This window comes from Caretta caretta, chromosome 21 (assembly GCF_965140235.1).
Source record: "Caretta caretta isolate rCarCar2 chromosome 21, rCarCar1.hap1, whole genome shotgun sequence".
In the NCBI taxonomy this organism is placed as follows: Eukaryota; Metazoa; Chordata; order Testudines; family Cheloniidae; genus Caretta; species Caretta caretta.
Genome location: NC_134226.1, coordinates 6,885,696 through 6,910,776, shown reverse-complemented (window position 1 = coordinate 6,910,776; position 25,081 = coordinate 6,885,696). Strand labels below are relative to the sequence as shown.

General features: G+C 50.6%; 1 protein-coding gene across 2 annotated transcripts in view; it reads left to right on the top strand.

Annotated features, from left to right (window-relative positions):
• Positions 1-4,106: 4,106 nt before the first annotated feature.
• Positions 4,107-25,081, top strand: part of SLC60A1 (solute carrier family 60 member 1) — a 48,792-nt gene continuing 27,817 nt past the window's right edge. The window contains exons 1-4 of one of the 2 annotated variants that reach the window (XM_048826373.2): positions 4,107-4,572; positions 13,431-13,629; positions 13,794-14,033; positions 24,206-24,374. In XM_048826373.2, coding sequence (XP_048682330.1) covers positions 4,343-4,572; positions 13,431-13,629; positions 13,794-14,033; positions 24,206-24,374 — 838 coding nt within the window. In that variant the 5' untranslated portion in view covers positions 4,107-4,342. The remainder of the gene's footprint in view (positions 4,573-13,430; positions 13,630-13,793; positions 14,034-24,205; positions 24,375-25,081) is intronic. The other variant, XM_048826372.2, reaches the window with a different exon arrangement.

Sequence of the window (25,081 nt, the reverse complement as noted above, 5' to 3'; positions counted from 1 at the left end):
TTCATTCACTATCTGTACAAAATTGATCCCAGGATTTGAAAATCAGCGAAAGTGTCTCTTTGTAAAACTAGTTCTGCTATTAGATGCAGGCCCTGGGGCTACCATTATATGTACTATGAGTTACTCAGTACAGGGGCTCAGCCCACTGGGGACACTAGGGGGTTTGTGTGTTCGTATGCAGACAAGCCTTTACAAACATATCTTCTGTCACCTCCCTTATCAGTATTGCTTAAAATGGCCTGACATTCCCAGGACCAGTGCTGGTATTTAAATCCTTACTTGCTAAGGCCATGTCAGATGTAGCTGGAATTTGAAATGTGCTAACCGTGACACCGAGCTTAGACATTGCTTTTCATTTGAAGCGCCAAAGGGTTGTTATCTCCATTTTCCAGCTGGAGAAACTGAGGCACGGCGTTGCTTAAGGTGGTGCACTGATTCAAAGCTGGGAAGAGAACACGTGCCCAGTCTAGCTCCCCGTCCACTGGTTCAATAAAATTGGATCAAATACAGAACTGATCCTGGCGTAAGATACAGGACAGATATAAAATGAATAATTTGTTTCCTCATTCACCATCTGGTGTGATTAAAAGCAAAATAGCTGAAATCCATCGTTGTTCATACCAGTTCAGCGTCCATACAAAAAATGTCTATAGCGCTTTTCTTTTTCCAAGCACTATGTCACTTCAGGTCTCTCAGAAAACAATCTCCAAGCTTTTCCCACGGGGTTTGCGTAGTGTGTGTAAAATGCCTGGCAACTTTGGAAAATATTGCTATAACTTAATACTTGACAAGCAGCCAAAGTGCAGAATCCTGCACTTAGGAAGGAAGAATCCCATGCACCGCTACAGGCTGGGGACCGATTGGCTGAGAGGCAGTTCTGCAGAAAGGACCTGAGGGTTACAGTGGATGAGAAGCTAGATATGAGTCAACAGTGTGCCCTTGTTGCCAAGAAGGCCAACGGCATATTGGGCTGCATTAGTAGGAGCATTGCCAGCAGATCGAGGGAAGTGATTATTCCCCTCTATTCGGCACTGGTGGGGCCACATCTGGAGTATTGCGTCCAGTTTTGGGCCCCCCACTACAGAAGGGATGTGGACAAATTGGAGAGAGTCCAGCGGAGGGCAGTGAAAATGATTAGGGGGCGGAGGCACATGACTTATGAGGAGAGACTGAGGGAACTGGGGTTATTTAGTGGGCAGTGAAAATGATTAGGGGGCTGAGGCACATGACTTATGAGGAGAGACTGAGGGAACTGGGGTTATTTAGTCGGCAGAAGAGAAAAGTGAGGGGGGATTTGATAGCAACCTTCAACTACCTGAAGGGGGGTTCCAAAGAGGATGGATCTAGACTGTTCTCAGTGGTACCAGATGACAGAACAAGAAGCAATGGTCTCAAGTTGCAGTGGGATAGGTCTAGGTTATATATTAAGAAAAACTATTTCATGAGGAGGGTGATGAAGCACTGGACTGGGTTACCTAGGGAGGTGGTGGAATCTCCATCCTTAGAGGTTTTTAAGGCCTAGCTTGCCAAAGCCCTGGCTGAGATGATTTAGTTGGGGTTGGTCCTGCTTTGAGCAGGGGATTGGACTAGATGACCTCCTGAAATCTCTTCCAACCCGAATAGTCTATGATTCTACTTCAAACTAGAAATAACAAACTTTTAACAGAGCGGGTGGTTAACCACTGGAACAGACTACCACGGGAAGTGGTAGATTCTCCATCTCTTGAGGTTTTCAGATCAAGCTGGGATGCCTTTCTGGAAGAGATGCTTTAGCCAAACACAAGTCATGGGGCTGAATACAGGATAACCAGGTGAAATTCAATAGCCTGCATTATACAGGTGGTCAGACTGTTATTTATTTATTGTGCCAGGTGCTGTACAAACACAGAACAAAAAGACCTGCCCCATGGAGCTTACCATCTAACATAAAGCAAGAGACAACAGATAGATACAGACCAACAGGAGGTACAAGGAAACGTTGAGATTATATTGGTCAGCATGACAAACAGTGGTCTCAGTTCACCAGCAGCCTAACTGTGGTCAGATTTTTTATCAGCATTCTTGGGGATCTTAAGGAGGGAGTTGAAGGTGGATAAGGAGGTAGCTGTGTGGCAGTTTACGGGAGCGCCTCCCAAGCGGGCGGGGCACCATGAGAGAAAGCAAAGCACAAAGGGGCTTGTTTGAAAATGTAACAAGTGGATGACAGATGCTCATTGGCCAATAGGAGGCAGGAGTGGACCTTTTGATAGTGGAGGAGAGAAGAGCAGTAGGGTGGAGACAGGCTGTGAAGGGTATGGAGGACAAGGAGCTTATGTTTGATGTGCTAAAGAAAAGGTGACATGGTCAACAAGACAGGCTAAGAAAAGATCTGCACAGCAGCGTTCTCAAGGGATATGAGTGAGGCAAGGCTAGAGAAAAGTAACTGAGACAGCAGACAATGCATGTCTAACAATCCCTTCTGGCTTTCAAATCTCTCTTCTCAGCCCTTTTACAAACATCCTGACAAACTTCCCTCCATGCTGTCAATAAGAATCATTATCCCCATTTTACAGATCGGGAAACTAAGGTAGAGAGAGGAAAAGTTTTGTCTACAGTGAAAAGTTATGATGTGGCAGAATCAGGACCTGAACCCAGAGCTTCTGACCACCCTTCCTCTGTGACATGGGTAGGTTACCTGACCTGCCTAGTAAAAAAAAATGTGAGTGGCGGATAAATCATTAGGGTGCAATTTGATTTTTGGCTCTGCCACTGACTCACTGAGTGACCTTGAGCAAGTAACTTCACCTCTGGGTGCCTCCGTTTTCCCAGCTGTAAAATAGGATAACACTGACCTATCTCACAGGGAAGTTGAGAGGTTTCTTTAATGGTTTCATCTTTCACTCACTTAACAAACAAGGGAGTTCTCTCACTAGCCTGTGCCTATTCATTAATGTTTCCTTTCTTAGGCTGCTTTTGTTTATTAACTCAAAGTCTTTTGGATACAATTTTCTGAGTGAGCTGGGAAATGAGGGCCTGATCCTGAACTCCTCAATCAGTCCCAACTCCTATTGGCCTCCCGGGATGTGTGACATGCTAGCAAATGAATGTAACGATGAAGAACCAGGGGTCAGGTGCAGTGTGGATTCCCCACGCTCTAAAATAACAACCTATTGTGCAAACTAGAACCGACAGGCTCTGCAGCAGCATTCCTAAGCCATGCCATAAAGCTCACGCATGCCACGCTGACACATGGGCCAGAACTAACCCATCCAGCCTGGCTGGACTCTGGGACACTGCTTTGCCTGGGAAGAGTGTTCGAACAATCACTGGTCAGAGGCTAAATGAGTGATCAGCTTTACTACTATGGGCATGGGGCTAAAGTTAAGCGGATGCATACATGTTTGCAGGTGCAGGGCCTTAGTGGGTTTTCCGCTTGCTGTAAAGAGCCTTTTAAGCCACACTAGGGGAAGAAGAACCCCGGAACAAAAGTGGGTTTGTTTTTTCCCCCCTGGGTTTCTTTTAGAAGCCTCCAGACAGGCCATGTAAAGGGCGAAGGGCCTAGAAACTAACCCAACATTCAGCTGGGTGGCCTCCCTTCTGAGAGCCTGAGCCAGGAGCTCAGGGCCCAGGCTGCTGGAGCCCTCCTGGCTGGCACTTCACTGCAGCCCAGCCCAGGGGTGCAGGGACAATCTGTGGGGGGAGGCTGAGAGCCACTGAACCAAACTGTAAACCCCGCACATGATGGAAACCGCTTCAAGCCAGGGGGGTGCAAAGGCAGCGCCCCTAGTTCCAGCACCTGTGGCCTAGGCTCCAGCAGGGCCGGTGGGCGCTCACATTTCCCTTTGCTGCAGCCTGACGGAGCCCACGATCCAGCGGGCAGAGGGACCTGACCCAGTGCCTGGCCGGGGCGGGGATTTCCCCGCTTTCCTCCTTGCACAGGACCAATAACCCAAATCCCCGGTCTCCGCCCCCCACTCTACAAACTGCTGCAGCCCCGCAGCTCCTTGCCCAGGCTCCGACCCGCTGGCCTCTGGGCACCGCGGCGAGCCCGAGCCCCCGCCCCCGCCCCCGCTGCTGCCCCGGGAGGCGGTGGCCGCTGCCCCCCGGGCCCAGGGGCGGGGCCAGCGCCCGAGTCCAGCAGCGCTGCCTGCCCGCGCCAGGCACATCCCCGCTGCCCGGGGAGCGGAGCGCCGGCTGCAGCCAAAGCGGAGCGACTCCGGATTGCCCGGGGAGCGGGAGAAGGGCTCCCGGGCGCATGAGATCCGGCGCGCTGTCCACCCGCCGGCCCCCGCGCTGAGCCGAGCCCTGCCCGTGGCCGGGAACCCGCTGCGGGCGGCTCTCCTCGCCGGAGCCCGAGCCCAGGATGGTGTGGGATGAGCGGGTGGCTGCCCTGTTCCGGAGGAACCTGCAGCCCACCCTCACCTACTGGAGCGTCTTCTTCAGCTTCGGGCTCTGCATCGCCTTCCTGGGGCCCACCCTGCTGGACCTGCGCTGCCAGACCCAGAGCTCGCTCTCCCAGATCACCTGGGTCTTCTTCTCGCAGCAGTTCTGCCTCCTGCTCGGCAGCTGCCTCGGGGGAGTCTTCAAGAGAACGTAAGGCCCCTGGCGAGCTCAGGGCCCCCCCGATCAGCCTCACCCCCCCGGCCCGGGGGCCATGCCGGCTCTGATCGAGAACCGAGCGCCTGCCCTGTCCCCCTGCTCACACCACCTTCCCTCTCCGGCCAGCTTCGGGACCCTGAACTTCCCACGTGGCTTGGCTGTAGCCTCCTTCCCGGCGCTGTATGGGGCCTTGTGGGGACGCTCCTTTCTGTGCCCCCCTAGGTCAGCCGGGAGAGCAGGGCCCTAGTTCAGGTTGTACCGTCACTTTTGCTCTAACAGCTCCAATTTTTATTTCATGTTCCTCCAGCAGCTTGCAACTCTCCCCCTTCTGGCTTGAGACGCCCCATGCGTGGGCTCCAGGTCTCCCGTCCCTATTTCACATCACCTCTGAAAACATGTCTTTCATTTCTCCTCTTTTCCCTCTCTCTCCACTCCCCCCTGACTTTCTCTTTGCTTTTGTCTATTTCTCTGATTGCAGGATGGAACTCAAAGCATCTGGGGAGACAAGTTGTGTGAAAGATCCTGCACCAGCTAAACCCTTTGTAATGGACCCGTAGCCCTCACTCACCTGAGCAGTTCCATTGAAGTCAGTGGAATTGCTCATGAGAGTAAAGGCTGCAGGTTTCATTCTGTAGGAGCCTGATTCTGTACTTGGGTCCATCCAGCTAGTACCTCGCTGCATCCATGTGGAGTGTCATTGATTTTATTGAGCTCGGTGCAGAGATGGTGCATGCAGCAGGGAAACTGCAAGTCTTACTCCAGACTTCCCAATGTATTTATTTAACCCAATCTTTAAAAACATTGTGGAAAGCCTGTTTTAATAACCCCAGTGTCAGCAATCACACTGTTATCTTACGCACGGGGAGGTTGGCCAAACAAGATTCAACCTCAAACAATAACACTCTAAACATGAAGTTGCTACAGGGTTGAAGAGGGTACAGTCCGATTTCAACTTCACACAAGGCATGTGTGAGGGACAGCAGCATTCTTCACAAATCAGTGAGGCTTCCAAGTGCAGCCAGGCAGGGGATCTGTAGCAAATCTTGTGTTAAGATCTCGCTTAAATAGAAAACGTGCAACAGCACTGTGAGAGATTTCCACACAGACGTGGACACTTGGATGTGAGGACAGCTATTGCATATCAAAATCAGCTGATTATTTACCATCTTACTGATCCCTGTAGCTGACTTTTGTAGTCTCTATCTGTAAACCTGGATTTATGCAGGAAATAGCCCGACTTGATTATGTAAAGAGTTGTCACTTTGGATGGGCTAGCACCAGCAGGAGAGTGAATTTGTGTGGGGGGGTGGAGGGTGAGAGAACCTGGATTTGTGCTGGAAATGGCCCACCTGTTGATCACTTTAGATAAGCTATTACCAGCAGGACAGTGGGGTGGGAGGAGGTATTGTTTCATATTCTCTGTGTATATATAAAGTCTGCTGCAGTTTCCACGGTATGCATCTGATGAAGTGAGCTGTAGCTCACGAAAGCTCATGCTCAAATAAATTGGTTAGTCTCTAAGGTGCCACAAGTACTCCTTTTCTTTTTGCGAATACAGACTAACACGGCTGTTCCTCTGAAACCTGTCATTATTTACATGATACTCTTGTGGATATAAAGTGTTTGTTTTGAAACTGTTCTCTTGACTTATGAAGGAGGCATTCGGTAGATAACTCTGATTAGTACCTGTAAATAGTCTTGGAATTAGAATAGAGGGGCAATTGCCATCCCAGCCGGCACTCCCGGAGCTGCATTGATGGCATTTTGAGCAGAGGAGCCAAGGGCTGTATGTACTTGGAGATGATTGTACTTGGAGATGTCCTAGAGGAGATCAGCAGAAGCATCTTGACTAGGAGACCGAACTACTTGCCAAGTCAGGGGTGGTGCGTATTGGAAGGGGACGGTGCGCGGGAAGCTTGCCCAGCCTGTGATATGGATAGTGGATTTCAGATTCCCAGGTCAGTATCTTTTGCCAGCACTTAATTTACTGCCTGTGTGTTCAAAGGTGAGATTATGCAAATACAGACCAATGATTGCTCAGTTGGAAATGCCACGTTCATGTTGATATGCTTCTTCCTGGTGTCCAGCCTGTGCTGCATGGGCCTTTTAGGGTTTCCCTAAGAATGGATTTTTGGTGTCTTGGATTTATAATCCTGTGCGGGGCAAAATGAGCAACCCCCTCCTGCCTTAATAAACCAGGGCCCTGTTTGTGGCTCTTCAGTGCACGGGCAAGATTCTTAAAACGGTTGCTGACATTCTTATTGGGAAGTGGCAGGTATTTTGGGCAGTGGGGGGTGTTTCCCATGTGTCCGAGGTGCACTGAGCAGCATTACAGAGCTATCTTCAAAATGTGCCATGGCACTCGACTTTACATATATTAGATATTAGCTATTTAAATCACAACGCCCTGCTGCAGTTGGTATTATCGCTATTTTACAGATGGGCAAACTGAAGCACAAGGTGGTAAAGTGACTTGCCTGAAGTCACCGCTTGCTAGAATGCTGCATGGTTATAAAGGCTAGAACTCAGGAGCTCCTGGCTCCCAGTCCTGTGGTCAGAGCACTAGTCCATGCCTCCTACGGTTCAGAAGGTGATAGCTTCTACTAGAGCTTGCTAAGGCCCCATTGACATAACAGTCACAATCAAGCAGGAGACCTGGCTCTAATTTGTAGGGCAGATGGCATCTAGGCTTTGTTTCTTATATGGGCTAAATCCTAAGACATGGTTCTGGTTCTGTCTGCTCTACAAAATGGAATGTTATAATCAAGTCAGGGGATAACAGTGCTGTTAACTGGGCCACGGGTTGTAACTGTAGCATAGATGGGGCTCAAGATGGCCTTTCGTTCCTCTAAGCAGAGAGCTGAATTAACGTTGGGCCAAACTCTGAGCTTGTGTAACCCCACCGAAATCTAGACATTTGCAGGCATGTAACAGAGCAGAACATGAGCTACTGTGCCTGAGTTGTTATGAAAATATCAGTCTTGTACACCCCTCTTACTGACGCTGGGAGCTGCCCTTTCGTCTTACTCTTGCAATGTGCTACACTGAAACTGTAGGGCGAGAAATGCCCTGTATAACTGAAAGGAACAGAATTCAGCTAAAATTGTGAGCCTTATTCATAAGACTGGCATGTTACTGTCTTATGACTCAGTGTGTTTGTAGTTTTTATATTGCACCGTGGTACAGAGTTCAGAAGAATATAGCTTTTAGAAGATGACATGAACAGGGTATTCTCTTGCATAGGTGGTAACAGCTTTTAAGCCTATTGCGCACCCTGGATCACACCCTAGCACTACCTTAGCTTTGTTAGAGAGATGCTAAATTATATGTCAGATCCGTTAGGGTAAAGGAGGTCTATGCGCATCTTCCAGTTGGCTGGTTGGCTTCTTGTAAGCAGCCCCGTAGCTCACTGTGGCTGGAAATGCATTAAAGAATCCCATTTTATTGTGTTCTCTGGACCGGATTATCAGATGAGCTGAGCACAGTGGGTACCCGCTGAGAGCTGAGCGCTTGTGAAAATCTGGCCATAAGTGTCACACGGGGAGCTGGTCCGGGTGGAGCCTTTCTGCAAATCTGGCCCTGATTTAGGTGCTTGAATAGGAGCTGATCTCTTTGGAAAATCCAGCTCTGACTGTGGGTGCTGAATGCTAGGAAACCTGGCCCTGCGCTCTTTTGAGAAGCTCTTGTCTCACTCTCTGCTTACCCCCACCTTCCTCTGTTCCTCTAACTTCTCCTGATGGTTGATTTGAATACTGGGTCCTGCCATTATTAATACTAATATCTTATTTCCCCCCTCCATCTTGCACTTCTCTGTGCTGCCCTTCCATTGCCATCTAGTCTCTGCTCTCCTGCCGCTCCCATTGCAGTGGTATTTGGGCGCCTGTGCCCTTGTTTGCCTTTTCAGCGGCTGCATCTGTGCTGAGAGTTGGTAGCGTTTCTCCCGCTGTTGGCACAGCACCGAGCTAGCCCCACTGAGGCTAGCCAAGCTGGGGGTGTTAATGTGGATCAGCACAGGCATGTTTGGCCCTGTGTGGTGTAACCCTGCTCAGGCTTCCTCCAAAGGTGTGTTCCCCTAGGTGGTCCTGGGAGGGCAGATGAGACGAGATTCTTCAACTTTCCGTAATCCTAAACTCTCTCCCCTCTTGGGGCCTGATCCTGCTCCACTGAAGCCAAGGCCTGTGTCTGTCACTAGGGAAGGCAACAGTGGGAAACACCAGGACTGGTCCTACAACCACTTCCTCCTCCACCCTTCCCATCTTTCTAAGGTTTTTGTTTCAGCGTCTCCTTCATTTGGCGCCGTGTGTGGCTCCAGTATTGGGAGGGACTGAAGGTGGCACATTTGTATAGTGTCTTTCATTCCTAAGCACCCTGGGAAAGCTCTCTGAGCATTGGGCCTGACTTTGCAGGGAAACCGAACATCTGCGGCTCATAGGAATTGCCAGGCGGACTTAGACCCGTGGTCCATCCAGCCCAGTATCCTGTCTCTGACAGTGGCCAGCACCAGCTACTTCAAAGACAGTGCGAGAAACCCTGCAGTTGACGGATGTAGGATAGTCTGTCTCCCTGTGAAGGTCTCATCGTACCCCATCATTATGAGACTGGCTGAAACCCTGAAGCATGAGGTTCCATATCCCTTCCCCTAGCTCCCCTTGGCTTCAACAAAACGTGGACACTTCTGAAAATCAGATTCTCTGTTTGTACAGGAATCCCTTCCCCGCAGTGCAATGCAGCCTCGGGGGGGGGGGGGGGGGAGGTAGCAGATGTTTATGCAAGGCAATGCTCCACAACTGGTTAGCACAGGTTACCACTGTATCCCACTGCAGCCAGATGTAGGGGAGACAGAGAGTTAACTGTCTGGTGAGGTGTGCAATGATTTTTCATGTTCAAGACCTGGGTTTATGTCATGCCTGTTACAAAGATATAGGGAAAGAGCTGAGATTTTCAAAGGAACCTAACAGGTTAGACATCCAACTCACACTGCCTTTCAGTGGGAGTCCAAATCCCACCTTTGGTGTTGAGGAGTCCACTCTTCAAACTTACCTGAAAGCAAATGACTTCATTTTGGATTCAGTGGCTGGAAGAGAACAATTCCTTCATACTCACTAATGCCAGAGTTGGGGATGTGGGGGTCGATGGGCGCAATGCAAAGTGGGTTCTCTTGATGCTTGCTCCGGGGGCTGTATAAAGAAGCAATGGGATCATTAGTGGTATGTTGCTGGAGGCACACATTTTTGCTATTTAAAAAAAAAATCTTTTTAGTGACATGAAATAATTAGCGATTAATGTTTAACTCCAGTAATGAATGCACTCTCTAACCAAGCCGAGGCAGCTCTGCAGTTGTTTTGCTAACACTGCAGAACATAAAAGGCACTTCTGGGATCTCTTGGTGCATGTTTCTACCATCTCATATTCACTGGCTGCTAATCCCTACAGTTCTCTTCCCCAGTGGGCTCTTGCCATACCCCACGGGTGCTGCCTTGTACCTCTGTGGCTCCTTTCTCTTATTTGCCTGTTGTTTTATTCCATGGCCTTATGTCTTTGGGGTTTGTTTTTTCTTTGTCTTGTGAATTTGCTCATGGGGATCAGGGTTTTAAAAAGGGCTAAACTGCATGAGAGGCTGGGTTAGTGCCCTGCAAAATGTTGGACCCTCAAAAACAATTACATTAGTTTTTTAATTTGAATACATGGAGCTGGGCTCCAAGATAAAATGTGTCTGTGAGTCCAGAATACCAAGTTTATGCCATCCAGCAGAGTAGGAAAGTAAATTTGCACTTAGGTCTGTTTTGCCCGAGGATGTCAAAGTGTGTTATAAACTATTCAGCCTCATGCACTCTGTAAGGCAGGAATTACCCTCATTTTGCAGATGGGGGAACAGAAGTGCAGAGAGGAGAAGGGGTCTGTCCAAGGCCAGCCCGCCAGCAAATAGCAGTCAGGACTACATAGCAGATGTCCTGGCTCCTGGCCGGCTGCTCTAGGCAACCTGCTTTGGAGAATGGATTTTGGTTTCCACAGCCCTTTTCAGCCTCTTATCTTAAAGCCCTTGGCAAGGCAGGGAGATAGCTACAGACTCAGCATTCAAATGAGCTTGGCGATCAGCTGCTGCCCAGCCGGGAGTCTTGCCTGTTGAGCGACAGGGGGCAGCACGTTGGCTAGGACACACAAGTTATTCCCCTATGACCCAAAACACTCGCCTCAGCGACCCCCAGAAACGGGCCCAGGGTCCCTCTGATCCGGGTCTCCTCTCTGCAGCTGCGGCGTGGCGAATGGCCCAGGTGTCCCTCTGTGCTGCCTGGCAGTGGCAGCTCGGGGTGGGGGTGGGGGGAAGCTGTGACTTGTGACCCAGAGATGCTGCTCCCAAGCCAAGCTGCTCCCCAAGGAGACGTGGCTGTGGATTTCCTCTGTGCTGCGAGTTGCTTGGGAGCGAGGGGAATGGATTGTGCATGCAGACGATATGGTTTGCATGCCTGTGCGAGGGGGGGCTTGGCTGTTACTGCTGATCCCGCTCTCTGTCTCCAGCCAGAACTGGAGTGGCTTGCATCACCCAGCAACGCCCCCCTCTGGTCGGTTAATGAGTGATGCTTTCATGTGCCAAAGGGACCAGCCCTGCTCCATCAGAAAGCTGTGGGTGCCTAAAGGTGGGGAGAGGTGCTAATTGGGATGCGATCTCTCCAGGGGGACCTGTCTGTGCTAGCTGTTCTCTGCTGAAGTTTTACAGTCTCACATTTTGCTACTCTTGGTCTTTTCAGTGCTTTGCTGTCTGGTCTCTGTTTCCTTCCTTCCTTCCTGCCTTCAGACTTGGCAGCTTTGCAGCGGTGCAATGCCAGCCTGGGCTCGGTTCTCTAACTCAGCGAGCTGGCCGGCTCTCAGCTGACAGTGAGAGCAGCCTTGCTCCCTGTTTAGCTCATAGCAGTCCGGACAGAAGGCAGGGAGTGGGCTTATTACCCACAGGATCTGTGACGCAATGCACTTGCCCACCTTATGCTAAGGTCCTTTAAGCGTTTCCAGACCACTCGCCTGTGGGAGTGCCTAGGGAAGTAGGAGTTCGGGACCTTTTCAGTTGGTTACAGGGGAAAGACTGAACAGGTCCTGCTGTTGTGATGTAGAGGTGATCCTCACGGGGGATGTAACCAGACTGTGAATGGAGGAAGGGATCCACTGGGGAAGATGGAACTTCTGGCACCTGGGTGGGTCGTAGCTGGGGCTTTGGGGAAGGTATTGTAGGAATAGCAAATATTTGTTATGGTAGAACCCAGAGGCCCCAGTCAGGACTGTGGCCCCACTGTGCTAGGGGCTATCCAAGCACAGAAAAGAGACAGTTCAGCCTCTTACAGTCTAAGCAGAGGTTAGGTCAGATGTATTATGATGTTAAAATGATCAGTAATGGAAACAGTTGATACTGAACCTGGTATCAGTAGGTTTCAGAATTAACACTCACTGAGAGGACCACAGCAGGTCACGACTCCTGGAGCTCTCGTTTCAGGCTGTCTGCAGACTCAGGCTGGCACTGCTGCACCATTTACACTCAGGTCACGGTTGGAAGGCTCTCTTCATACCTGTCCGGTCTAGAAACTTTTAATTTCAAAAGAAATTTGAGAGTCTGCAGCAAATAATGGACCTGCAGCGTGTCAGATACACACGAGGCTGGGTACAGTCTGACTCCATCTCATGGTCACAATGTGCAATATAACGCTTGTGGTGTAGAGGGGCCCTAGCGGAGCAAAACCCTCCTGAACGGAGGGCACGTCCCACTGGCTTGCAGCCTGTCCTCTAGCCATCCTACAACCATTAGGTACCTGGGTAAATTCCACCTGATTAAAGAGGTTTCAGCCCTTGATATGGTGATCAAGGTTATCACCTCCCCTCCATGCAAACATTGGGTGAGATCATGGGATGTGGGCACGAGAACCTTTAACGTGGTGCCTGGGGCTGGGTGTGCAGGGCAAAGCTTGGAAGAAAGCCTCAGACGGGCGTCCTGCTTGCTCTGTGGTGGTGCAGCCAGGAAAGGAAGGAGGAAGGGTTGAACTCCCAGAAGGCAGGTTCTTGCGGAGATCCAAAGTTAGGGCACGAGACAAGCCAAATGGGGAGACGACTAAAGCAATAAATGAGCTGTTGAAATCAGACATTATGGTGCCCAGGACCCTAGCTGGGTTATATGTGGCCTACAGGCAGCAGCAAATAGAGCACCATGTCATGGTTTAAATAAAAACGGAATGGATGTAGCTTTTCCTAATGTGACATCAGTGCGATTGGTGGTCCTGGGGGCTGGAGACTGCCCACAGCGCAGGTGCAGCATGGTCAGCGCCATAGTCTCCCTGCCAATATGCCCCCTCTGGGCCTCTACAGGGGAGCAAGGAGTTAAGTGTCCATGATGCATTCAGTCCACAGTGCCTCTGAGACTAACAAGAGATGGGGGTGGCTGGAGGGATAGGGTAGTGATGGGACATATTTCTGTGGCCTGTGTTGGACAGGAGGTCAGACTAGGTGATTGTAATGGTCCCGTCTGGGCTTAACATGTGTGGAAACCATGCTAAGGGCCACATCCTGCCTCCCTGCAGCGTAGCTGGATCCTATGTCCATTGTCTGATCAAGGAATATCCCTCATAATCCTTTCCCCACCATGTGCTGAATGGTAACGTAGCCAGCGTAGTGAATGGTACGTGCACCATGGGCTGATGTGCCATGCTCAAGTGACTCCGAGTGCACGGGGGACGGGGCAGGCCTGTTAATAGACTAAGAATGCTACTGCCAGGGGATAGCTATGGGTGTGTCCCTAGTGAGCAGGTTGATGTCATTGCTGGACAGGGCTCTCCCCAAGGTAACTCTGTCCCTCTGTTTCCCCTCTCCCTGCTCAGGTTGTCTCAGTCCCTGGTCGCCCTCTTTGCGTCGTCCCTCGCCATCTCTGTGGTCTTTGCCATCATCCCTCTCTGCCACAATGTGGTGGTGCTGGCTGTGGTCATGGCCGTGGCGGGACTGGCTATGGGATGCATCGACACCATCTCCAACATGCAGCTGGTGAAGATCTACCAGAAGGACTCGGCCATCTTCCTGCAGGTGAGGCAGATGCGTTGGCTTCCCCTTGGGGCAGTTCTGTCGGGACGCGGCAGCTCTTGCTGTATTTCTGTTGTCGGGTCTCGTTCTTTCAGGAGGAGGTTCCAGCAGCTTCCCTGCAGGGGAGAGCAGAAAATTAACCTCTTGGCATTTGTCCTTTCTTCCAGGCCCTTCACTTCTTTGTGGGGTTCGGGGCCCTGCTGAGCCCACTGATAGCTGACCCTTTCCTCTCGGACACCAACTGCATCCTGTCTAACTCCACGCTCAACGCCACCAGCAACCTCCCTCACATCCGCAAGTCGTTGGTCCCCCACCATCCCGGCAACCTGTCGCAGTACGAGCTGCCAATGAAAGGGATGGTGGTGACGCGCGTGTCCTATGCTTTCTGGATCATGGCCCTGATCAACGTAAGTATCGTGGCGTGGTGGACCAACGGGAGTCCTCTGTGTCCCATGCCTTAGCTCTTCCTCTTGTTGTTCCCGCTTCCCTCTGGGCACCGCTGTTTGCCTGCCTCCAAGCAGCAGCGGGAAGCACCAGGGCCATAGAGTCCCTCCAGCAGCCAGGCTGGAGTCGAGGCTGTGGATTAGCTCCGTGGCCTGGGAATAAGTAGGCAGGAGAAGAATTCACACCCTCTTTTCTCATAGGGAGCTCTCCAGGGCCTAGCTGAGTTACTGAGGCCCAAGACTGGGCCATAGGGACTCAGTTCCTTTGTGATTTTACTGTACAATTGAGGGCCAGCACTAAACTGTGAGGGTTAATGCTTTGTGGGATGGTGACTTTAAGGCCCTGTCCCCGTCCCATTGCATCCTGACCTGGAATCTAACAGGCAGTGAGATGCGGGGAGCCGCTCCATGCCCCCGCCAGGAACTAGATCCCCTGAGTGGTCATTGCCCCAGCACTGGAATCCAGTCCAGTTCCCAGCTCTCCCCTCTCATCCCGCAGCCATACAGGGCCCCCAGGTTGGGGGTGGAGATCACTGCAAAGGTCGCACTGGCAGCTCAGCCATCCGGCACGGGTGACTGCGGTTGGTGAATGTTCAGACAGGGAAGTAGGATTCCTGCCGGCAGCCCCCCTCGGAGCTTTCCAATTTGCGCCGGACATTGGAACCTCTGTGTGAGGGCCCCTCCACTACCCGCCCCCGTCCCTGCTCACCCCATGCAGGGCAAAGGTTTAATAGGGTTGCTGTGGTGTTTCCCAGCAGCTATCTGGGAAACCTGGATGGCTTAGGATCCTGGGCCCTTCCATGCCCTCAAGGCTCTTCTGGTGTAAACCTCCCACATGCCCAGCCTGGGCCTTTTCCCTGGGAGATGGGCAGCAAGGAATCCGCTGTCAGCCCAGCCCAGCTCCTCTCGCTCACTCAGCCGTCTGGTCCTCATGTGCCAGGCTGTCCCCTGCGGCACGTTCCTGGGGTGGCCCGGACCAGCTGTTGATCATCAGCCTGTGGTGCAGCCAGACTTCCCGCTCGTCACTGATGTGCGGCCATGAGGGGGGAGCTGCGCGTTTGCCCTGAAGGGGAGTGTGATGCAGAATGTGAAACAATAAATCCTGTTCTTCCCACCTGATGCCGAGACCCAGAGTTCAGCAGGGCCAGGGCAGGGCAGTGCTTGAATGGGAGACCTGGAAGGAGCAGGGAGGGTGCAGTGGGAAGCTGTGTTAATGGTTCAATAGGTGGCATTTTTCTATCTCGCACTGTTTGCAAGAGTAGAGGTTTTAGCCCCAGTGTCCTGGCCAGCGACCAACCTAGGGACCTGCCTCCTGCCTCCCCCACTCCCCTCCCCCGCAACCCCTCTTTTGGATTCAATAGTCTTCACTTCCTGTCCTGAGGACTGGGATTGGTTAGATTCACATGTGGTCTGGTGCCAGGAGACCGTTCCTAGAGATCAGTGAAAGGATTAGTGGGTTTGGTGTCTTGCAAACGTCCACGGGGAGACAAGTGTTGTAAGTTGCAAGGAAGCTGAGAGCCCAGCTCTCCATCAGTGGATGTCGCGTTATTCTGGCCTTGACAAGTTGTACGATCTCTGACCTGGGCTTACCCTTTCAGACTGCCTGAGGGCTTCCCCCCCTACTTCAATTCAAATGGATATTAAGGGGTCATCGTCTTGAGAGTCTGTACAGCTAGCATCCACTGCGCTATACTCTCTTGGCGCTGAGGATCTTGGCTTTCCAATGGCATGAAGCAGTAATGCCCAGTTTGTCAGAGATCAGCTGCTGAAAATGGCACCTGAACTGAAATGAGAGAAGACAAGATGGTATCTAGAATGACACGGCTTTGCCTTGTCACCAACTGGGGCTGGAAACATTCTGACATTACGATTGTTTTGTGTAGCACCTCCAGGCCCCAGCTGAGATCAGGCTGTGCAAGGTGTATTGTGAGAGACAGTCCCTGCCCTGAGTAGCTTGCAGTCCAAGTAGCCCAGCACAGGTAGGAGACAGGGAGCAGTAGTATCCCTGTGTGACCAGTGGAGAACTGAGGCACAGAGTGTTAAAGTGATTTGGCTGAGGCCCCACAGGGAGTCTGTGGCAGAGGCAGGACCCAGATCTACTGAGTCACAATGCCTTAACTCCCCACCTGTCGGTATTTCGGCAGAATGGGTCAGTGTGATGTTTCCAAGTAGTGCTCAGAGAGGGAATGTTAATCTTCACATGCAGCAGTGAGTCCCAGACATGTGTCTCTCCGTCTGCCCCTTCTCGGGCAGCGAGCCGCACTTGAGTTACAGCTGGAATACACTTGCAGGAAATGCGCTCAGTTGGCTGACGCCATGTACACACCAGCTTTTGCTGGTGAAACAAAGGGGTGTCTCGCACTCTTCTCACCAGGCAACTAGATCTCTCCTTCTGTACCGCTGGTCTCAAGCCCAATGGCCTGCCTGGGTAAGGGGCTCATGTTTTCCTCCACCCACTCTGTTCTGATACCCCTGACGTACCCTCTTCTCGTAGACCGCCAAAGCTGACGGCCTCATCCTCCCGCTGGGGCTGAGTGCCCTCCCTGGAGGTGCTAGCCGCAAGAGAGTCAGTAAATGATGCTGATCAAGCAGATGAGCACTTCCTGTCTGCCTGCTCTGCAACCCATCTGAGCTCAGCTGTCCAAAGCAGGCTCTGACCCCAGGGCTCAGTAGCAAGCAGTGCAGGTAATCCATAGGGCTGGATGGAGTGCGCCAAAAGAGAGGAGACCTTGTGGTTAAGGCACTTGACTGGGACTCGGGTGTTCTGGGTTCCGTTCCAGGCTTTGCCACAGTCTGACTGTGTGGCCTTGGGTGAGTCACTTCAGCTGCGTGTGCCTCAGGCCCTCCTTTTTAATGGGGGGAATGGCCCTGCCTATGAGGAGAGGTTGTGAGGATGCGTTCATTAACGATTGTAAGGTGTTTGGATAGCATGGTGGTGGGGCCAGAGAAATTCCAGGAGAGAGAGAGAGAGAGTGATGATAATTCTCTGCATCCCTGTGGCACCATCCCTCGAAAGATCTCAAAGCACAGCCATGAGTGGTGGATGAATTCAGTTCATTTTATTTATCTCTATTATTTCCATGTGCTTTCCAGGACAGTCCTGCTCTCCCAGAGCATTGACCGCGGCTGCCCACCTAGCCAAGCTGTCTAAGATCCCATCCCATTCCCTCTCCCAGCCCCAGACTGAAGCGGGGAGCAGCCCGTGGTTCCAGTACATACATGCTGTGCTAGGCAGGGGAACAGGTGTCTTCAAACCATCTTGATCTGTCCATGTGCTTATAAACCAAAACACAGCTCAAGTGCATCTCACAGCTGGTGTTCATTAGGCTGGGGTCCAGGCAGCCTGTTTGATGCACTTCTCATTGCATCAGTGAAGCAAATGGTACAAAGCGAGAATGTCATTGCAGAAGAACTCAACGAGGTGCAGCCTCCTTCGGGTGAGAATCCAGTGTTACTTACCTCTAACTCTGGGTCTGCTGTGGCGGGAGGTGTCCTCTCTATTTTAGCAATCATCCCTGATCATCCGAGTAAAGTCTGCAGTTAATGTAGGCTTTGAAGTGCAGAGGCAGTGCTTGATGGGTTAGTTTTTGTTGGGGCCCGATCCTGTTCCCAGCGAAGTCAATGGGAGCTTTACTGTTGATTTCATGAGGAGCAGGACTGGGCCCCAAACGATGTCTCGGTTCAGATGTTCCGAAATGGCCTCTAGAATTGTATTCACCATTTTCTTTGCATCCTGGTTTTTGTGCATGCAAACTCGGGGTGTCTCTACTGCAATCACAGCGTGGGACTGCAGCTCGAGGAGACCTGCATGAAGTTAGCTCGGGTCACGGAGCAATGAAGCTGCAGCAGCACACACTTCAGCATGGGCTGTGTAAACCCACCTGAAGCCCTGGATAACCCAGGGGCTAGCCCTGAATCCCAGGGCTAGCCCCTGCTTCGTTACTGTGATACCAGAGCAGAGCTAGGTAGATTAAAGCCAGCGTGGGTATGTCTATTTGAGCTGCCGTCACATCCTGTGATTGCCGTATGGGCATACCCTCAGAAACCACATTTGTGCACACCAAGGAAGAAGTGTGGTGTGTAACTAGTTGACTCACAAGCACAAATCCAGTTTGCACTTCCATCAGGGTGGGGTTTTCAAACATGCAGACTTGGGCTTGAAAAATTGTGGATGCAAAAACGGAATGATGTCCACTGGAGGCCCATTTAGTGAAGCCCTCTTTGAAACTTAGTCCTTTATGTGGCATGAGACATTGGTAACAAATGTGAAGGAAAGCTGGGAAGCAGGGCACAACTTCTGTAAACTTCTTGGGGTGTGTGTTTGTCTCCTGCCAAAGTAGCGTCCTTATTCTCTTTCCCTAGTTGTCCTATGGCACAGGGACGAAATTTGGCCTTCCTGTTGAATTATATAATCCAAACCAGTAATTCTAGTTTAACAAGAGCAGTGTGAGATTGGGATTGGCACGGTCTCTGCCACATTTCAGAGAAAATACGGGCATAATCTGGGCAAATAGCTGGAAGGGATCTGGTTAGATTGAAGGCAGAAGGTGGGAGGAGATACTAGCCTCATATAGGGAAACTTTATAGTTTCCACTTCTCTCTTCAATGAAGTTTTTATCCCTGATGAAGGGAGATAAATCCAGATCTCAAATACTTTAGGAATTTTGCATTCCGGAGTTCCCAAAGCAAGTTCTTCTCTTTATGCATCCCTGCCTTGCCACCAAACATGCTGAAAATCTTTTTAGATGGAAAGAATCAAACTTTAATCAGGTTAATATATGTAGCTTGGAAAAGGGGTGATCACACCACCCCTGTTTGAATGGTGTAAACATCAAGGAAAGAGAGAGAAACTAATTAGTACAATGAAATTGGGAACAAGGGGATGAAATGAAGTAGGCTTTAGAGGTGGCCGAAAAACTTTTGGCTATTTTCCATTGAAAAATGCAGTTTTGTCAAAATCTAAACATTTTGGGGGGAATGTGTCTTAATGTGACACCATTTCCTATAGGAAAAAGTCAAAATGAATTGTTGTGACTTTCTTGTTTCAACTTTTATATGATATTAAAACCCTAATATTCCTGTTTATTGTATTACCCAATATTTTGTGTTATGTTTTGAAATGATCAAAAACGAAACATTTGTGTCTTATCAAAGCAAAATGATTCAACATTACCAAAGTGTTTCGATGGTTTTCAATCAAAAATGTTCAGAACCTTCATTTTGCAGGAGATGTTGACATTTCAGCTTTTCGTTCTGATTTGAACAAAAGCAAGATTCAACGCATCAGGGTTCTCCGCAGAATGGAAACTCCATTCCCGCGTTGGCAGTGCAAGTTCCTGAGGGTGGGATCTGTTTGTCTGTGGGGTAATTATCCCAAAGGAACTGGTGGAAGCTCCTTTGCTCGGGTTCTTAAGAAGAAGGCTGGGGGTAATCCGTGCTCCGGGAGGGAGATTGGCTGAAATAGAATCTAGAGATGGAAGAGAGCTATGATTATAACTGCATTTGCTGCCTTGATCAACCAATTTATTGAGTTTTGAATAAAGAGCCAGTTGAGACAAATTGAGGGGAAGTTTGGTCCAATGATTGGGTTCTACCCTGGGACTCAGAAGAGCTGGGTTCAGTTCCCTGTTCCACTACGAACTGAGTGTCCTTGGGCAAGTTACTTAGTCTCTTTGTGCCTAATTCCCCATGTCTAAAATGAGAACAGTAGCAGTGCCTACTGTCCAGGGGTGTTGTGAGGATAAATAGAGCAAAGATTGTGATACACTCACATATTTTGGTGATGTGGGCTATAAGAAGTCCCTAAGAGAGACCAGGAGAGAGGAATAACACCTGAGTTTATTGAGAGCTGATGCAAAACAGCAAGATCAGGAGAGAGATTCTGACTGCTTCCTTAGCAATGCAACCCACCAGCATTTCCCAGCAAGAGGCTAAGCTGAAAAAAACTCTGGGCCAAATTCATTGCTGCTGAAGTCTTAGGATTACCCCATGGAAGAATGAGCCAGGACCAACTTTCATTGCCTGGCTGTACCCCGAATGGCTGGCTCTGCTAGCTGCTTGGGGAAGCAGGAGCCTTTCCAAAGGTAGACTGAGCCTTGAAAAGGTTATCCTTTCAATGAGTGTTACCACATCCATGGGGGTGCATCTCCAGCCCCGGGGGTGGGGCAGTTAGCCATGTAACGCCTGTGTCTGCTGTCTGTTCCTTTATAGTTCTGTTTAGGATCGCTGCAGGGTATAAGGAAGTCTCATTAAACCATGTGCCAAGCAGCCCAGGTGACCAGTGTGTTAGCCTAAGAAAACCAAGCCTCTCCAAGGAGCAAGTTCCTGTAATAAACGCCTCGGCCCTGCCCCATATATCTTGGCAAACAAATCACATCCGTGAGCCAACGCCGCTCCTCGCTGTTTGCCCTTTTCTGGTGGAACATAGGGAAATATCAAAGGAGGACAGAGGGCAGCTGGCTCTATAAGACACTTGGCTGGATCAGGCAAGCAGCATAAGCACGCTCCAGAAGGTGCGAGTAACTAATAAGAAATCCCAGGGTAAAGCCTTAGGGACCAGTTTGTCCCCTTGTGTGACTCCACTAAAGTCAGGCACTTTGTGCCAGGGGTGAGTTTGGCTCCTTGCTTAGTGAAACATTCCCTTGCAAAGCTAGCGTGGTGATCTCTGTTTGCTCATCTGACCAACGAGCTGCTTCGATTGGCTGACTCCCCACCCCATGCACTCGCCCTCTGCTGGTTTGAGTGACATAAGCCTCTCCCACACTGCCTGGACGTTGCCCCAGGCTGTTATCCAACAGGCCAGGAGCTGGTTTAAGATCAGAGCCGCCTCTGGGGATCGGGAGCCTGCTCTCTTGGTTCCCCCATTGTCTGCACAGAGCCCCTTTCCGATTGCTCCTTCCGCTTCAAATGCCCAATCTCAGCGGCAGCCGGGCACACCGGTGTCCTGACTTCCGGCACAAGGCTAGGAATCAATCCATGCTTCAGCAGGGCCTTTCCCATCAGTAGCTGTTTGCTGTGGTGGGTGTAATCCCATTGATTTCAGCGGGGCCAGGATTTCACCCTGTATTTTCTAATATGTGAGAGGGAATGGTGTGTCTAATGGCTACAGCAGGAGACCGGGACTCAAGACTCCTGGGTTCTATTCTTGCCCCAGGCACCAACTTGCTGTGTGATCTGCGGCGAGTCACTTATTCGCCCTGTGCCTCAGTTTCCTCTCACCTGTGAAATGAAGATGATCTTTACCTTCCTCGTATGAGGGTTACAATAATACTAATAATACGTGGCACTTAGGAAGCGCTTCTCATCCAGAGGTCTCAAAGTGCTTTACAGTGATCCGTGCCATGCTCCCAAATGGGGATAATCTGAGGCACAGAGAAACTAAGAGACTTGCCCAAAGTCACTTGATTAGTCACTAGTGGAGCTGGGACTGGAACCTGATTCCCAGGTCTGTGTCCTGTCCGCTGCACCAGACTGTTGTCAGACTTGAACAGCTAATGCCCGCAAAGCTCTTTGAGCAGCTTGCACCAAAGGTGCTGCAGAAAGGCAAAGAACGAATACGTTTTGTGCATTAAACCAAATGTATGCGGAGACTACGACCTTCTCCTGGAGGAATTAAACATCTCCTGACACTTCGCTGTTGGGAACATTGGATTGCTTGAGTACCAGGATGGGACTGATGTGTATGTATGTGCTCGGTCAGTGGTACTCATACATCCTAGAGTTAGGGTAGCCTCATCTCAGGACTTGGAAGCTCAACTGATCTCTCTCTTGCTCTGCACTGCGCAGCTGGCCATGGTGGCCTTCTAGAGAAGCATCCGGTCTTGGCCACTGCTGGAGTCAGGGTAGCAGATTTGAATGACCTGATATCCTGATCCAATCTGGCTGTAGAGAAACCCCATCCATCTTCATGAATGAAGCAGCTCGCGACTGAGCAGCTGATGTGCCATTCTGATTCACTTTGTTGCATGTAGTTGGCTGCCATGTTTCACTCCAGAGGTGGCTGCGCTGTGGTGGTGGGTGATAATCTGACTGTGGGTGGTATCAGAGAGGGCTCTGAATGTTTGTTACACAGTTCTTGGGTTTGGTTTAGGCCCACTGCTAATTCTGGTGTGTGTGAGTAAGGTACACATGGTATTATTTGTATTAAGGTAAGGCCCCATTCTGCTATGGGCTATACATACACATAATGAGACAGTCCCTGCTCTGAAGAGAGAGGGCGATTATTATCCCTGTTTCACGGATGGGCCCTGATGCCCAGAGAGGTCAAATGACTTGTCCAAGGTCACACAGGGAGTGTTTGCACCCTGGATTCTTGACACTCAGTCTAGTACCTTACCCACAGTGGCCTCCCTTTTATTCACACACACTTTGGATCCTTTAGGCTGGCAGGTGCTGTGTAAATACATGGTGAGAATGTCTGCAAGGTCTGCTAAACTGGTATTTTATTATTGTGGCAAATCCGCAATTAAAATATGGTCCTGACCTCCGGAAGGATTAGAACTATCAAGTGAATACATTTTTCTTCCATGGGACTGAACTAATTGTTCCCATTCCCATTGTTCCTAGAACAATGGAGTCCTCGTAAATGAATTCAGTGCGGGGAGCGGGTGGGGTGGAGGGGAGAGAAATCCTCCATACGTTTAAATAACACCCTGAGCCAACAAAAACCAGGAAATTCAGCGTTAGCGCTCACACTTGCTCACAGATGTGTAGAAAACAAAACCAAGTAGCCAGAACTGGGACAGAGTGTGAGCCGTAACTTATGGATTTCCTGGCTTTCTCCCTTGGTTTGTCACAGAATAAACAGGACTTCAATTAAGCGGTGAAGGAGGGGACGTGACTTTACTTAATTCCCTTTATTTTCCCTTCAAACAAAAAGGAATAAATCCCTGTGGGTCTAAAGGCACCACTGAGTCGTGGGTGTGAGAAGCCCAACCTAAGCCGTGACCTTGGACTGATGCTGCAGGGAAGTGCCAGGTGGCATAGCACCAATGTGTGTTTGCACAATGACAGCCCGGAGACTGTTCACCAGTGAGCTGCAGCTCTGTCCGGGAAGGACTAAAGTTAGTGAGCTCTTTGCAGCAGTGACTGTCTTTGACGGCCCCCGGCACAAGGGAGACTCTGAATTCAGTGGGAGCTTCTAGGTGACACTGCAGTATAAAAACGCAAAGAGGGGCAGCTCAGTCTCCATTCAGGCCATGGTCTTTCAGCTGAGGCTGCCAAAGAGGAGGCCAGTGAAAGCTTGTTGTGGGAGTGCCACGATCCTTGTGATGTGGGCACTGGGTGGAGACTCACAAACTCATCTGATGCCAGACACTAGTTAGCCACTGAGTGCTAACAATGAGGGCTGGCTGCAGAGGTCCCGTCCAAACTGGCTCTTTGTCTGAACAACACTTTGTGTGCAAACTGTCTGCTTTCCACAGGAGAACTTGGATATTTTTCATCAAAACCATAATTCCCAGGAACCAAAGTATTTCAGTTGTGAAATGCTGCCGCGGTGCTTCATGGGATTTGTATTTCAGGAGCCTTCATCTTCCCATTCCCTTCTATGAGCTGGGCTCCCCAGCTGGACTTCACCCCCCATGATGCACCTTGGCCACAATGCTCGGCCTCCTCTCACTAAGAGGTGAGACCATGGCGCACCCTGAGGAATGGAGCCCTCACTGGGCTGGGCTCCCTGGTGGGAGCCTGAGGCACTGCTGCTGCATTTCACAACTGAAGTATTTCAGCTTTTGAAATGCTGCTGAAAAACTTGACATTTGTCAGCCAGTTCTTCGTTCACCCCCAACCTGCCAGGTGGCAAGTGACAGCCTCCTTCTCTCACTGCCAGCCCCCCGAGCCCTCCAGCCCTTCCTTCATTCCCCAGTTGGTTGGGACAGAGGGAAGGTGGGGTATATGCTAGCCAAGGGTCTTTGCTCTGCTACCTGCAGCTTCGAGGACGCTTACACCCACTAGGCTTGCTTCAAATTCACACAAGCTCATGCCCTTTGGAAGTTGAGTCCAACACCATAACCCCCCTAGGCGGGAGCAGCTCCTGCCCCTGGAGGAACAAATCTGGAGATTGGGCAGGGGACATTTGAGTCAGAGGGAGAATAAACCCAGGCTGGCTGACCTGCCTTTTCCCATTGCTCCACCAGCTGCCAGTCCCCATCGCGGTGTTCTTCCTGCTCTACAAGGAAAGGCTGGTGCCCTGTTTCAATAACGGGCGCCGCCCGCTGCTGTCTGCAGACGAACTGGCAATGGAAACGCAGCCAGCCGAGAAGGAGAATCATTCCGTCGCGTTGCAGAGAGCCCCGCCAGACAGAGGTGAGATGACTACAGCCCCTTCCCCCTAAGGAATGTGGTTTCCAAGAAGGGGACACGGGATGGGCTCAAACTGAACCTCTGCAGGTGGGAAGGTGCCATGGAAAAGTCAAGCCAGTGTAACACCTGCAAAGGGGCCCCGATCGCCCATAGCTCCCATTCATATCAGCAGGCATCCTGCGGGCAGTGGTGAACCTAGTCTGTTGCTATCGCTGGGGTGTGCAGAAAAACTATGTGCTCAGCCCTGCATGTTCTTGTGGATTTCCTTTGTGGTGTTCTACTCTAGTGGCTTGACCTGCATTTTGGGTCACAGATCCAGGTTGGGGGGATTGGGCTTGGCTGGGGACTGGCTTTCCCTTTAAACTGTCTGGCTTGGCCAGCAGGTCCATCGGGCATTGAATTACTGCCCAATGCACCTATTCCTGCACGTGAGTTTTGCCCAAAACAGGACTGCAGATTTTATTATTGTTTATATTATGGTAGCATCTAAAAGCCCTAACCAGGATCATCATGCTAGGCCCTGTACTCACCCAGAGAGTCAGTCTCTGCCTGAAAGAGACAAGACAGACAGCGAGTGGGAGGGGGAGCAGAGGCACTGAAAGTGGTGAAGTGACTCACCTGAGGCCACACAGCCGGTGGGTTGCAGAGCTGTGAATAGTTTCCTGACTCCTCTGTTCACTGCTTGAGCTGCGGGAGTGCAATGCCAGCCC